This window comes from Pararge aegeria, chromosome 2 (genome assembly GCF_905163445.1).
Source record: "Pararge aegeria chromosome 2, ilParAegt1.1, whole genome shotgun sequence".
Taxonomy (NCBI): Eukaryota; Metazoa; Arthropoda; class Insecta; order Lepidoptera; family Nymphalidae; genus Pararge; species Pararge aegeria.
The window spans coordinates 3916135-3932299 of record NC_053181.1 but is presented as its reverse complement, the minus strand read 5'-3'; the positions used below and the strand labels follow the sequence as shown (position 1 = coordinate 3932299).

The following is a 16165-nucleotide window of genomic DNA, read 5'->3' as shown; positions in this document are numbered from 1 at the left end:
TGGGCGGTGCATATATTAGAGCACTGTTTTGTTTAGATATACAGTAAACTTTCTTGCGTATTTACATGGGCGTAACTAGAACGCTATTTGCGGTTTGATTTATGATCGACCGCCAAACTTTTCCATAGAATAAATTCCTAAATATTACGATAATAAAGTGATGAAAATGAATTGTTTGAAAAACCCACGATGGCGATATTCTATTATCAAACTGGAACTCAAATATTCTTGATTCAAGTTTTGATTTGATTAAGATAGATTGTATTGTAGGGAAGGTAAAAGGCTGCTTTTTATGACGGCGAAGAAAGTCGTGGAAACAGATAGTTTAATATAATTTCCTTACCTCGAACCCATTAGAGCGACCAAGTTGCCAGACGATACAACGCCGCTCACTGGAAATAAAACAAGATAATTAACATCTGATTATGTATGAGTGTTTACTAAGTTTTTATTAATCTCATAAGTCAATTGGCTTGAATATGTTCGCAACCTAAATAGACTCTAGGAACCTGAGTTACAGTTTCATTAACAGAAGAGCTTTTTGGGACACAGAAGTACTACAATCTTGCTTATTTCTGCCGTTAAGCAGCATTTTTGCATTGCTGTGTTCCGATCTGAAGAGCGAGGGTTGCCGGTGTAATTGAAGGCACATGAGGCTTAAAACCATACAGGTTTATGGACACAGGGTGACATGTTGCAAGTCGTGTTCCTTGCATGTCCTGCGAAGTGTTGCTTTGTTTATTGGCGACGATTTTCCACTTAGGTGGGCCTTCGGCTTGGTACGACAATTATTATGACTATAAAATAAAGAGGACTTGAATGTTCGCATATAAGTTGCAAAAGTGTTGCCATGTTGCGAAGAACAACCTTTAGTCTCTATACACGGTTCAATTGAACACGAATTGTCAATTTAATATTACTGTTATTTTTTGTTTAATAATTTTTTACTATAATTATATCCACCAAATTGCCCTGTCTTGCTCTTTGTTTATATCTCTGCAACTAATTTTTTTTCTCTGGTGTACAATAACAGTGTATTCATTCATTACTATTATAGCTATTGTATTTTATTTTTTTGAATATAATTGTTTTATAAATATAACCTAAAATAAACTATTTAAAACTAAATAAAACCTAAAACGTCCTCGAAACCACCGCAGCGAGGCACAGTTCCTAAGATGCTGGCAGCATTGCACCTTTGGATGGCCAAACTAATTCGTTGGCCAAGGTAACTGCCCGCTCTAGGATCACCGGAAGACTCGATAACCCTTTTCGATAATTCTTTGAAAAGGGCTCTTGCCTCCGGACCCCACGGTCCCAAAGTCTCTACTCCAAAAGGTACAAAAATGAAGCTGCTATCCAGGTTTTCATATTTACGCCTCTTGGCCTGCTCGGCACTGGTAGCAGCCGCACCTACCATGGTGCGGCTGCTACCAGTGCCTGGTGGTGGCCTGGATGTGTGATGCAGCTAGGGTATCAACACAAGTTGCATCCCACAGAAGTGACCTCCCAAGCCTCCAAGGTATGAGCGTCATACCATCAGGTCTCTTGCCATCGCTCCGCCCCAAACCAATAGGTTCTAATACAGCTGGTACGTGAGCGGTAGCAAGAGATCGTCGGATGATGTCGTTGATGGTGCTATGGCGAGAGAAGAGACCAGCGCTTCTTGAACAGGAGAGTCCATGGTGACCGTAGGTGTCAACGCTGTCACCGCAGTGGCATCGATGAGGCTGAATTATAGAGGCGCCAAGCCTAAGACCAATCACCACCGACAGAGTGGTGTGGTCTAACATAGTGCCCAGGTTAGCTGAAGGGAGAGCATGTAGCCAGTAGCCGGACTCCTTAGCAGAGAGAGCGAGAAGACTATTAAATTATTGTATTGTATTAAAATGGAATGTATTTTAATTAATTTATTCTATGTGTTAATTGCAATCAATGGTTTGTAATACTTGCACGCCAGCTAATGGCAAGACACTGACTTCGTAATTGATATTTAAATGGCATCTATGTACGTTTGTATTATGCAAATAAAGATCTATCTATCCATCTATCAATCCGTAGGAACCATAGAGTATCTATAGGATAGAGTATGCATTAGCTGGTATACATATAAATCACGGGTGAGAAGCAGAATACTATCGAATTTGCAAGGTCTTTATAAGTAGTTACAAAGAGAGTTTTTTTCCTAGATAGAATATTTCATCCGCAGCCAATTAAGATTCCGCTGCTGGGTACAGACCTCTTCTGTCATAGGAGAGACGATTTTAGGGCATACACCCACAACTCTGCGCCAACGCGAGTTTGTGGACTTAAACGACTATTAGACCACAATTAAGTGATAATAACCGGGACTGACGGCTTTTAGGTGCTCTCCGCGGCACGGGAGCTGACACCACCAACTTTCTAACTCCGGGCTCGTACTGAAAATTAAAACTTGTACCGACTCGAGATTCGAACCCAGTTATTTAGTTATAGTTATAGCTATTAAGCAGTATCTACAGCACATCGGCCTTCGATTGACACAATGTCTCCAGCTTATAAGTATTTATATTACGGCGAACGAAGAAAATAAATAAATATTCTACGACAATACACATATCGCCATCTAGTTCCGATGTAAGAACAGTGCTGAGATAGAAAATGAATATTTTTATGAATGTAACGCACATAAATAATTGTAATATACAGATAGACACTGGAGCTGAAACATTCACGTAAATCACACAAACATCAGTTGTGGGAATCGAACCCACGGCCTGGAACTTAGAAAGCAGGGTCGATAATAAACTCAAAAATTTAGACGCCAGATTCAATTTAGTACTGCTATCCTAACCTACAGAAAATAGAACGAAAAGGACAGCTATACTAAATTAAATCTGTCATCTGAAGATTTAGGATTAAACGGATTATATTAGTTTCGGGCGTAGATCTCGGGCGACGAATCACTCGTTTACACTTTTCAAGTCTTTGGTCAGTTCCAACCAACATGTTCGAATATCACATGAAAATTTCCAAAAAAGTAGCAGAGTATTTCTCAAGGTCGCCATGTTGGTCGTCTAGATATTATATTTTATGATGAATACAAATATTGGGATTAACATAACTTATGTTAATAAAATATTTTACGTCGTAAACTGGTTTCAGGTATTCTCTTCGAGATTAATTAGTCTTATGCAATAGTTGAGATTTGTAAGATTAATGGAAGCTACAGGGTTAAGAATATTTAAAAGAGCATTAACATAAGTGAGTACATACTAAATATGTAGGGAGTACCTACATGTCTCGCCGAGTACCCGAGTACCGAGTTCCACTCGGTTTCGTTGTTGCCAAACCGAGTACTCGGCCGAGTTACTTTTCAAGTTATCACATCTTAGAAAAGCGAAAACAGATTTATACAGGCACGGCAATTTTGCTCACGCTTCAAGTGTACTATAAGCAAGTTTAGTACGTCTCGTAAACAGGTGGCAAGTGACTTTAATGCAAGTTCAGTACGTCTCGTAAACAGGTGGCCAGTATCTTCAAGGCAAGTTTAGTTCTTCTTGTTAACAGGTGGCAAGTGTCTTTTATTCAAGTTAACTACGTTTCGTATGCAGGTCACCAGTGTCTTGATGCAAGTTGAGTACTTTTGGTGTACAGGTCACAAGTGTCTTCCAGGCAAGTGTAGTACGTTTCGTATATAGGAAGCAAGTGTCGTTTAAATTCAAAATTCATTTATTTCAAGTAGGCCTAATATAAGCAATTTTGAAACGTCATGAAAGTTTATGCAAGATTATTGAGTCTCGTATTTAGAAAACAGGTGACTTTTATGCAAGTTAAGTACGTTTCGTATAAAGAAAGCAAGTATGTTTTATGCAAGTATAAGTACGTCTCGTATGATGGAAGCAAGTGTCATTTATGCAAGTTTAGTAAGTCTCGTATACAGGTCGCAAGTGTCTTTTATGCAAAGCATTTCTTGCAATGGAAGTCTTGTGTGGAAGTTTTGTGTGGAAATCCTGGAGTGGAATTCTAAGAAATGTTGGTGATTATAGAAAGCTGGTTGATAGTACTTGCCTCCATGTAAAACTTTGACTTCTTCATATGTCGCAGACCTCCACATACTACTCTGGTATTTCTTCTTCCGGTAAACCGAGAGGTCTTTCCACGCCAGCGTGAGGTTCTCCGGCGTGTCTCCCAAGCCAGCCAGCTCGTCATCTTCCCAGTTGACCACGGCTCCCGTGAGGACATTGCGGGTGGGTATTTTTAGATCCGACTCCTTCATTGTAGGGTTACGTCATTTGGCACTGTTGACAAAAAAATCCTTTTTTTATTTTTATAATAATACTAATAGAACGGGCAGAACCTGGTGGTAGTAGTAGAACAGAGGAAGGTGCTACTACTACCGTCTTCTGTTATCAACCAACCCGTCTGCCCAACGTGGTGATTATAGGCAAATCCTCCCGGAGAGGCGTTTAGTCAAGCTGTGTTATCTGTTATAGGTTATTTATTGGTGATTGGTAATTGGATATGACATCGGCAAGTTATAATCATTATTATCCTCGTGTTGGTTATTTAAACCGGCACACGAGAACCCGATCAGCAGGTCCTCAAAAATTACAGAATAAAGTACCAAATATTGCAGCGGAGTAAACGAATTAAATTTTAATGTTGGTATTTAAATTTTTGATCATAAACTATATAGAATAATAGAATAAGGTACTTTCACACTTTTTAGTAACAAACATAGTTAGTTCACACTATCAGCTTAATCGTACTGCTGTCATTGGCGTTGACACCTCGATTAATTAATGTTCCATGGAGGAAGGACAGTGCACGGGCGTCCGTTATCCCAAGAGAGAGAGTTGTGAGTGATATATTAGTATAAGAGATTTTTATCAAAAATTGGTGATAATAAACAGAAACGAACATGTACTACCAGCTGTCTATACTCGGCGAGACATCAAAACAACCTCTGAGCATATAACAAAAAAGCACATTTCTTGCCTGGATCCCTCTATAGTCAACTGTATATTAATGATGTTGTTTTAAACAGGAGAAATATGCCTTCAGTCCATGATATATAGCCTGCTGGAAAACAGACGTACGGATAGACAGACGGACAGCTAAGGCTCAGGTACTTAACCCCAAAAACAAACTGCACGTATATACCTGCGTCACTTACTTTTTTTCTAGCCAATATTGAAGTAGAATAAATGTTATAGGTCAAAAAAAGATTGATTAGTGCAATAAATAATTATTAAAACGTAAAGGAGAAATAGGTATAGTACAGGTATGTAGAAGCATATAGTTTTGTATTAATAACCATGTTTGTTTAATGCATTAATACCACACCTTAAAAGTATCATCTTTGCCCTTTTGCATTATAATAAGTAACGTTAGAATTTATCAAGGTTCAGTTCTAACTTATACCTACTGTATATCATCTGTGTAGGTTTGCACGCAACAGAGTAGAGCAAAGTTTGAATTATTGACGTTATTAATCTTTAGATAAAGTTGAATATTTTCGAATTACGAGCCATTTATATAATGGGTAAATAACCTATTTAAAAACAAATGTGATAACAAAAAAAACCCCGGCTAAGTTTGATGTATGCTCTTCTTGGACCAGGGCGAGTTTTGAATTCTACTAGGTTTAGGTTTAAGTTAACGAATGAAGTTATCACCATCACCGAACAGTATTGGAAACATATTATATTTTATGAACGCCTCATAAGTGCCTTTGATAAGGTCAACATGAATAAAACATTTTTGAATTTGAATTTGAATAAAGAAATATTTGATTTTGACTATTTTTAAAGCAATGAGGATACAAACACTACGTGTTGTAAAATATCAAGAACGTTATTCTAATTTGCTTATATATGTATTAAATTAATTAATTTTGTGGCGTCATAAATTACGTATAGAATTTATTTATTTAATGTACCTATTTATATGATATGCACCCAAAAGAATGTTACACAGCTGCCTTTGTTAATTTATTATAATAGCTATTAAGTAGAAAGGTTTGTAAACGAAACGGTGTGTAGGTCTATGGTCCCCCGCGTTCAACTTCTGATAAATTTCCATATAAACATTTTTCCGCTATCAAACACAATATACCTCGACCCACAGCGTTGACTCGCCCACCGCACGGGGTATCAAATGCAAAAAAAGGTTAACCTGTGGAGTTCATGCCGTTCTGAAAAATAAACTTTCATCCCCTATTTAGCCCCCTTGAGGGAATTTTTTCGCGTCGCATCGCGTTATCGCCTCCCGTCACCTGTTCCAGCTTAGGACCTCGACTTAGGAGGTTATGTTACAGTAAAAATCGACCTATAAAGTGACGCCCTGTGTTCATCAACCTAATGATAAAAAAAACAAATAAAGTAATTCTATTCTACCCAAAGGCCTTAATGTGCGTGGAATTACATCGGCAACCACGCCGTTCAGACCGGAGCACTATAATGCTGCTTAGCGGCAGAACTAAGCGTGGTAGTACTTCCCTCGACGAGCTGTCACAAAAAGCCTTACTTCTACATTTGCTATTTCTGCTTTGGAATAGGGATTACTTCATATGCCCCTGTACCGAGGATGATGCCTACGGAATAACTCTTCTCTAATTATAATATTTCCGTTTTCGCAGTTTTAATCTTTCTCCAGTATCAATAAATATTTAATTAAATAAAATGCTAGATAAGATGTTGTCAGTGTGTGAGTATGTGAAAAATACATTTTCATCCATGAATTGTATTTCAACACGTATCCGATATTGATATAGATGGCCAATTTGAGTGCGCGAATAAGCAATGAAAGTGGTGGAATGTCGGAGGAAAAAGGACGGAGGAAGATATATTATTAATATTATATACCACACGTTTTCGCATGTTATTTTAACCGCAGTTAATGGATTGCAAGACATAATAAGTTATGAATAATGCGTTAAATGCTATTCGTCATGCGTTTATCTGTGTGCATCTTATTAGAGTCTTCTACTCTATGAAAACAAGAATAAACCTGTTTTAAGTGAAGCGTTTATCTGTCTCGTGGTTTGCGTAATCTAGTTCGGCTACATGATATACGAGTATTTAGTTCGTTTTATAGGTCGCACCAAATTGTTAGTTCTGGGGCTGTACAGTGAACTGTCGAGAGATTCTCAGTTTAAGCATACAAGCCCGATATCAAAGAGCAAAGGCGCTGTCCAAGCTTGACATATAGCAAGTTAAATATAGGTACGGGAGCTATGGTGTTTCGTTTGCCGTACCAATAGTAAGATCTTCTTTTTCGGTCCGGCCATTAATCTTTGGAAGTAGTATATTTTTATGAACACTTCATTAACGCGATGCAGGATCTATGTGGCGCCATCTAGTTTGGTAATGTGGAGACTGCTACATTAAGGATAATTAATCCTTAGAGTTCTGCAGTCCACTTTAGAGCAGCTTGGAGGGTTTTAATTCTGAATCTCCCTTTTATTATTATTTGACGGCCGACTGGCGCAGTGGGCAGTCACCCTGCTTTCTGGGTCAAAGGCCGTGGATTCGATTCCCACAAATGAAACATGTTTGTGTAATGAACATAAATGTGTGGCTGGGTGTTTATCTATATATTATAAGTATTCATGTTTATTATTCATCAGTTATCTAAGTGCCCGTAACACAAACTACGCTTACTTTCGAACCAGATGGCGATGTTTTCTTAAATGCAATCTAACCTAAGTGATGCTGCAGTCTAAGGTGGTAAAGATCTAACCTGTTAGGGTAATTTATTAGAACAATTATATTAAACCCATACCCCTAATGGGTTTCAACGCAAGTTTTCTGCAGCACTCAAACTCCTAGCAGCAAGTCTTTCAGGAGTAGTAGAGCTTTTTGTGACAGTTTTCGTCCGGTTAACTAATATCGCCATGCTTATTTCTGCCGCTAAGCAGCATTTTTTCAATGCTCAATTCCAGTCCGAAGGGCGTGGTTGCCGCTGTAATTACAGACGGATAGAATAATTTTATTGCAACAAAAACACACGGAAACAATACAAAGAAAAACAGGGTAACAAGAAAAATTGTGTTAGGGTGCAAAGGCGGCCTTATCACTTAAGTGATCTTTTACAGGCAACCTACGCGTAAGAAGCTATCAGTAAAACGGACAAAAGATTGTACACAAAGCAAAAATTATATCTTTACTTTTTCAGACAGTGTTTGAAAATATGGATAGACTCAGAATGACGTATTTCTCACGGCAGAGAGTTACAGGTTCATGAGGCCTCATATTGATTAACACAGTCCGGCATGATGCAAATCGTGCTCCTTGCATGCACTGAAATTAAACCTATAAAAAAAAGGAAAAGTCTTTGTCGATATCTATCTACGGTCGCAGCCTTCTAACAGCCAAATTTTTCATAAAGATCGGTACTGTTGCTAAGCCATGCCAAGAACAAATCGCACTTATTATTTATATATACTAGGTATACCGACATAGCTCAACGAGTCGCGAAGCTGAAGTAACAATGGGCGGGGAACATAGTTCGAAGAAAGGATGGACGTTGGGGTCCCAAGGTGCTGGAATGGCAGCCTCGAACTGGTAAACGCAGCGTTGGTCGACCCCCAACGAGGTGGACAGACGACATTAAGCGCATCGCAGGTAGCCGCTGGATCCAAGCGGCACAGAACCGTGGAATTTGGAACTCCCTACATAATACCTATGTCCAGCAGTGGACGTCTATTGATATGATGATGTTGATGATACTGTTTAAATTTAAGGGGACATTTGTATTACGTGCTGGTTTCGAATTCACGCAATGGACCCTGCAGTAAAATACGATTTCCTGTTGAAGGTACAAGTACGAACATTAAACTCGTATCAATTTGATACTATTAGACATCTATGGGGTCTATTTTAGGCACCGCGTTTTAACTCGTAGCTAACTCGATGTTAGAGTTCTGTGAATCCGACGTAAATGTTGAATTTGGTTTTCATTATTTTATAAAGACCACATCCGAGTTTGTCTTAGTAGTTTTAAAATCCCGCAAGAAGAGTTTAAATTGCCGAGAAAACCCTAATAACGTGAAGTGATGTTGCAGTCCAAGATAGAAGAGAGATAACTGATTGGGGATATGGCAGTTATATTAAAACCACACCACTAATCCGTTTCTACGCGGCATACTATTGGAATGTTAATCGCTTGGCGGCCACGTCTTTGCTGGGAACTAGCCACGGACGGAAAAGTTTCAAAACATTCATAAGGTTTTGTTGAAAAACTTAAGAAACAAAAAGCGCTTTTATAAATTCCGCAGAAAATTATTCCAGGTTGTTTTTTAATCAAAGTAAAAATGATTATATGTACAAGCACTATAATATTCAATTCAATCTGTCATCTTAATATAAAAAATTTAAAGGCGTAAAAAAACAACAAACCACTTTCACGTTTATAATATTTGTAGGGCAATTTCGATAGGTATATACTTGTTAGTTTGTAATTATTATTATGTATTTTCTACTTGGAATTATATTAAGGCCTACTTGAAATAAATGCACAAAAAAAAATATCGAATCCAAAGTCTACAGATCAGTGTAGAGTTTTCTACACTATTTCGACGATAAGTATGGCTCTACGTACTCTTTTATTTCATCTAAAAAGTTTTAAATTTTAACTTTTGGCTTGTGTAAATCATTATTTATCGGTATCATCATAATCATATATCATTAAACAGATTTATAAATAGGTTTCTTGGAGTAGGTAACATTCTCAATCTGTTGAAGTCGATTTAGAATGGTTTAAGATAAATAAACATGCCTACCTACTTAAAATAACATAAATATTGTAAAATAATTTATTTTCAAGATTTAATAGCACATAAAATGCTATTTTATCAAAAGTAAATTATTAACAAGAGGATTACCTGGATTAAGACCTTCGTATACAAAAATTATAATACAATAGACTTGAAATAACGAGGATTATGTAGTCTTAAATAAACACATTTAAATAAAATGAGACGTTCCGACGAGCTGTTGTATAAAACTCATACTTTTTTTTCATTATGAAGAATGAATTTGTTATATTTTTTATTTCACTTTAAGTAAGCCTTTTATTCCTTTTCAATCTCAACTATTGCCAAGGGATGAGATATATGTAGCAATATAAAAGAGCTTTTTGCTTTTTGTTTCAGAGTTCGTCGTGGAAACAACTGCTTGGTAGCAGAAATGAGCATTGCGGCAGTTGTTCCCGCAGCATTGCTATAATCCGGATGCCTAAGGTTGATGGCGAGTGGCGTGCACTTCATACATGCACAAAAGCACTGCCTAACCTTAAATTTTTGGATAGCTCATAAATGCGAAGGATTTTTCAATTCTATGCCATCTTCCTACTTTATGCATACCCTGGCCAAAAACCCTGTGCACATGTTCCTTGCATACCCTGCTCTGTTTGTAGCCGATGGTTTTGCACAGTGCACTTACCATCTATGCTTGTTCCATCTCTTATAACTATGAAAATAAAGTGCAACCTTGAGTAAATAAATAAAAACATAATTAAATAGAATCAACGGAATAGTCAGTTACTTAATTATCGGATAACTGATGGACAGAGGTCACGTAAACCAGTTTCTTAATTTCAAGTTAAGATTAACTCGAAATATCCATGTATTTTAAAACTGACTTGAACCCGCATCGTATTGGTGACCTTCGTTTTTTCACACGAGGTTTTGTCGATGTGCACGCACAATTTGCTTGTACCGATTTTACTTTCTCTATACTAACTATTGAATATATATATATTTTGTTATAAGTGGATAACTCAGGTGGAGATGCACGTTTATAATAGATCTGTCAATTTCGTTTGGTAACAGTTTTGTATACATGGCATTAATAATTACCTACATAAAAAAATATATTTAGGATTATTTTGATATACGAAGAATAATAAAGAGTTTTTTTTTATGTTTATAGGCGAGCAGTTGACTGCAATTAAACTTGATGGTAAGCGATGATGCAGTATAAGGTGGAGCGTGCATGCCTAGAAGATGCCTGTTCACTCTTGATTTGAAGGTACTAATATTGTAGGTACTGGGGAAAATGCTGGAAGGGCATTCTAGATCCTCGTGGTACGGATCAGAAACGAAGATGCGAAGCGCTTCGTAGGCGTCCGCGGTATATCGACCACGTAGGGATGCAGATCCTTACGGTGCCTCGCGGTTCGATGGTAAAAAGCGAGGGGGGAACTAGATCAAACAGTTTGATTTAGTATAGCTTTTTGTGACAGAGCTCGTCCGGGGAAGTACTACCATGATTATTTCTGTCGCTAAGCAGCATTATCGCAATGCCGTGTTCCGATCTAAAGGAGGTTACTGGTGGGATTACAGGCACATAAGCTCAACACCTACGACTCAGTTAGATGATAACAGGGCGAAACGTTGCAGGACGCTTTCTTGCATGCCCTGCGAAGTGTCCCTCTGTATATAGGCAGTGGATCTCTATTAATAGGGCTAGCACAGACAGGGGACAAAAATTATATCCCCCGATTGTAACCAGTGGCGTGCACGTATGAAACATGCACAAAGGCACTGCCTACCCTAAAATGTATATTATGTACGCATCAAAAGTGCCACCTATGGGCCTACTTGAATAAAGATATTTTTGACTTTGACTTTGACTATATATAACTCGTATATAAGGCTGATTTCTGCCTTTTTATGCAATTTTCCTGCTGTATGCATACCCTGGTAAGAAACCCAGTGCACGCCACTGATTATAACCCCCTGTTAAAGCACGGGAACATGGAATAGGAAAAGTTTACCCCCGTTTATTATTACCCAAATAAATGTGTAACATATATCTTTGTGTATTACACAATATATTAATATTTAATTTAATTCGTCTTGCCTGGTAAAGCAGCGCCACCTATCGCGTCCAATTTTATTTGCAAACCATCCATGAACCCATTGTAATACATACACAAAATTTCATCAAAATCGGTCCAGTGACAAATACACTTACACTAGAATTATGTATATTGCTGTCCTTTTTTTAGTATTTTTCTCACCGTTTAAACCTTCCCTGGACTTCTACGAATATTTCAAGATCTAAATTAGCCAAATCGGTCCAGCCTGCGTCGAGTTTTAGTGAGACTAACGAACAGCATTTCGTTCTTATATATATAGATATATATGTGTGTATTTGGATATTGTTTCCACTTGTGCGCCAATGCTCTGAGAGTTAATAAATAAATAAATAATATACTACGACAATACACACATCGCCATCTAGCCCCAAAGTAAGCGTAGCTTGTGTTAAGGGTGCTAAGATGCCTGATGAATATTTTTATGAATTATATACATAAATACTTAGAAAATACATATAAACACCCAGACACTGAAAAACATTCATGCTCATCACACAAACATTTTCCAGTTGTGGGAATCGAACCCACGGCCTTTAGCTCAGAAAGAAGGGTCGCTGCAAACTGCGCCAATCGGCCGTCAAAAGATCAGAGTTGATAAAGCTGTGGGAGAAGATAAATTTTTCATCCTTTCCCCGGAGAGATTTATTTATTTATTTAATTACAATTCCATTACAATGTCATATAGATTAAATAATTAATTATTATATTTTCAAAAGAGAATGTCAATCTAATGTTTACATTTGAAATGGAACCCTGTGATGGCGCTGTAACCAGATTGAGATAAGAAGAGAGTTAATTGTCTACTGCCCATGCTAGCATCAGCTGGGCCATCTGCTTACTCTGTCAATTATAAGTAAAAAAAAGAGACGGCACAACTCTCAGACTTGTCAGATTAGATGAGTTGAGCGATTTGTGTTCAACAGATTTAGCACCGATATGTACGTAAGCGCCTAAAATATGAAGTAGGTAATATCTCTATTTACGTGATAGTGTGTTAGCAATTTCTGAACGGAAGTGGGCCGGCCTTAGCGCACCAATCGTCAGCGATTTCGCCAACCGGAACTTTAGCACAAACCTGATTGGGCAAAATATGTAGACTCCGAATAGATGAATTTCTAGACTGGAATTGTCCTAGGTTATAACATAAGGTAGGTATACCTAATATTTAGTTATGTTATTGATACTTAACTTACTATAAAGAGAAAATATAAGTAAATACACTTGTGCCGTGGCTACTAAGATGACTGATGAAATTATTTTCTTTATGAATAATATACATAAATACTTATTATATACATATTAACTGAAAAAACATCTATGTTCATCACACAAAAATCTTCCGGTTGTGGGAATCGAACCTACGGCCTTGGACTCAGAAAGCAGGGCCCACTGCGCCAACCGGCTGTCAAAAAAAAGATTTGTTTATGAAGTACACTTTGAAACTACTGAACCGATTTTAATCTGATGCACAGACAGACACACACACGGCAAACATATTACACCCCATCGTCTTCGCGCCAGTGGTTAAAAATACTGTACTTATCACACATTGAACCAACGGGGCATTTAGACCAACGAGTCTGTTAGAAAGCTAAGTACATTTGTATAATATGATATGGAAAACGTGAATAAAAAAAAAACGTTACCAGATACAGTTAAGTATTACCAATCAAAGGCTAAGCCGTGTCATTTACCTCGTATTGTATTACCAGTTGCGTAGGTACCTACTTTGTAGGGCTTAAGGATCGGACTTACGTTGCGTTACGTCACCTAACGCGGAAGCGGTGATAGCCCAGTAGGTAGGACTACGACTTCACTTTCGGGGGGCCGAGTTCGAATCCCAGCGTGTGCCTTTTAAGCAATACTTATTTATTTATTTATATACTAGCTGTTGCCCGCGACTTCGTCCGCTTTTGTTTTTGTTTTTCAAAAGATATGTGCCTCTAACACTTTCGTCCCCTCTCCCAAGAGAACTGAGCTTAATTTCGGGATAAAAAGCATATACTACTTCTAATACCATCATGAATATGCGTACAAAGTTTCGTGATGATCGGTTTGGTAGTTTTTGCGTGAAAGCGTAACAAACAAACTTACATTCACATTTATAATATTAGTAGGGATAGGATAGCTTTTCAAGGGAAACAAACAGTACTATTACGCATAAAAGTAATGCCGTATTTCTATATCACATAAACTAATGAAGTTTCCACAACTTAGTTATACAAATACAATTACATTAACCACAATTGCTTAGGAATAAGTACTTACCAAGCGAAAATTATACAAAAAAAAGGAAAAAAAAAAATTAAAACAAAAAAGAAAAACAAAAACTTTAAAGCTTATAATACTTATTTTGCCATAATAAATTTCCTAAAAGTGCCAATTTTGACATGAAAAATGTCCGTCTCACTATATTTGCTGTTGAAAGCATTGCACGCGCGAGATAAAAAGTTATTTGTCGAATACCTTGTCTTCCATCTAGCCCACGCAAAGGGAGGTTTGCGCCTTGCATTTAACCTACGACATGCAAAATCGATATTACTTAGAAGAAGTGGGAAATCAAATACTATAATACTAATTCTACATGTACGAGTGTGCCGGGTGTTATTATACTTGAAAGTGGAGAGCAGTGTTTTTTTTTAAGTTATCCTTTGACTGCACTGTCACCAGTTAATAAGGGATAATGCAATGGTAGGCGGAGATAGCTCAGTGGGTAGGAACTCGATTACGCTCTCGGGGGGCCGAGTTGGAATCCCAGCACCCAGCTTTTATTTAATAATTGACGAAATAATTGACAGTCCAAGCAGACGGCCCACTTGATGGTAAGTGGAAACAATCGCCTGTAAACAGAGCAACACTTCGTAGGGCACGCAGGGAGCACGTCCGTCAACATACCGCCCTGTTTTAATCAATTTGAGGTGTAGGTTTTAAGCCACAGCATAGCAACAATGCTGCTTAGCGGCAGAAATAAGCATGGCGATAGTACTTCTCCGGACGAGCTCTGTCACAAAAAGCTCTACTCTACTACTACTTGTTTTATTAGTCTTAACGAAATTTGACACATAGATAGCTTGCTTCCTGTAGGCGGAGTAAATATACACACAACGGCATATTTAGCGGAACACAAAAAAAAGGTTTGATATCAGTATCATATAAGGTTGCTGGCTGGTTTATACGTCATTTAATTTCAAAAGAAATATTTTCAAATTAAGAAAACAACTAAACATCATACTTTATGCAATTGTTGTAATTTTATTCAAATACAAGGTGTAATCTGGAGCGAACTTCGAGTATTTCTTCCTTCTGAGTTTGATTTAAAATTTCATTGAAATACGGTTTTTTGTTAGTTTTTTTTAATCGCGTATCAACTCCAAACTCGGGGTTGAAGCTGTCTTCTTTTTGGGCACCATAAAACCTTTGCTACACTTAAGATTCCAGATGCAACACTCTCGCTACGCTCGGGAGTTACTCTAAGATCCCTCGATTAAGAGTAAGATTTATCCAAGCGCCCGAAACGTAAGACAATTAAATATATCCCGAACAAAAAAAATCCTACCGAATGTAATACATTTTACATATGTTACACATAAGGTTTTACATACGGCATACGGATGTTGCCGTCGGAATAGCTACGAGTAAGTAATCATAAAAACTTACAAGCTCGTATTTTTTTATTGTTGTGAGGTTATTCAAGTTTATGTGACATTTACATTATTTTTATTGGTTGGATGACCGTAAGATGTCATAAAATGGAGGATTACCTAATTTCTAAATACGTGTATAAACAAAATGTATCGTGTACGTCAAAGTTGAGACGAGGTTGTTTGAAAAACCAAGTTTAAATTAAAAACTTTAAAATCCTCGCAACGGGACCGCAGTGAATTTAGAAGGAGGTTCCGGGTTCGATTTCCAGCAGAGGCAATTTGGGAATTTATATTTTCTTCATTTTTTTTGGTCTGGTATGGCGGAAGGCTTTGGCCGTGACTAGTTACCATCCTACCAACAAAGACGTGCCGTTAAGCGCTTTAGTTTCCCAGTGCTATGTCGCCTAGAAACCGATTAAAGGTACGACTATCATGCTATTTATTAAGTTTAGTCAAGGGCTAACATTTAGTGGAATAAAAAAAATTATTAAATAATTCTTTGGCTTTTAAGCACAATACAATACTTTGTTTTTCGCTTCGTTGTGACATCGTAGTCTTAACTAATTGAGGTACACTGCTCATCTTCTCTCTTGTAGAACTTACTACTCCAGCACCATGTGTCCCTGATGTGTATAGTTCCCTAAGCCACCTAT

General features: G+C 37.6%; 1 protein-coding gene across 1 annotated transcript in view; it reads right to left on the bottom strand.

Moving 5' to 3' along the window:
* The window catches only part of LOC120631050 (protein scarlet-like), a 64475-nt gene that overhangs the window by 35613 nt on the left and 12697 nt on the right, over positions 1-16165 (bottom strand). Inside the window, exons 2-3 of the mRNA XM_039900454.1 lie at positions 4051-4280; positions 344-392 (exon numbers count right to left, since the gene is read on the bottom strand). Coding sequence (XP_039756388.1) covers positions 344-392; positions 4051-4258 — 257 coding nt within the window. The 5' untranslated portion in view covers positions 4259-4280. The remainder of the gene's footprint in view (positions 1-343; positions 393-4050; positions 4281-16165) is intronic.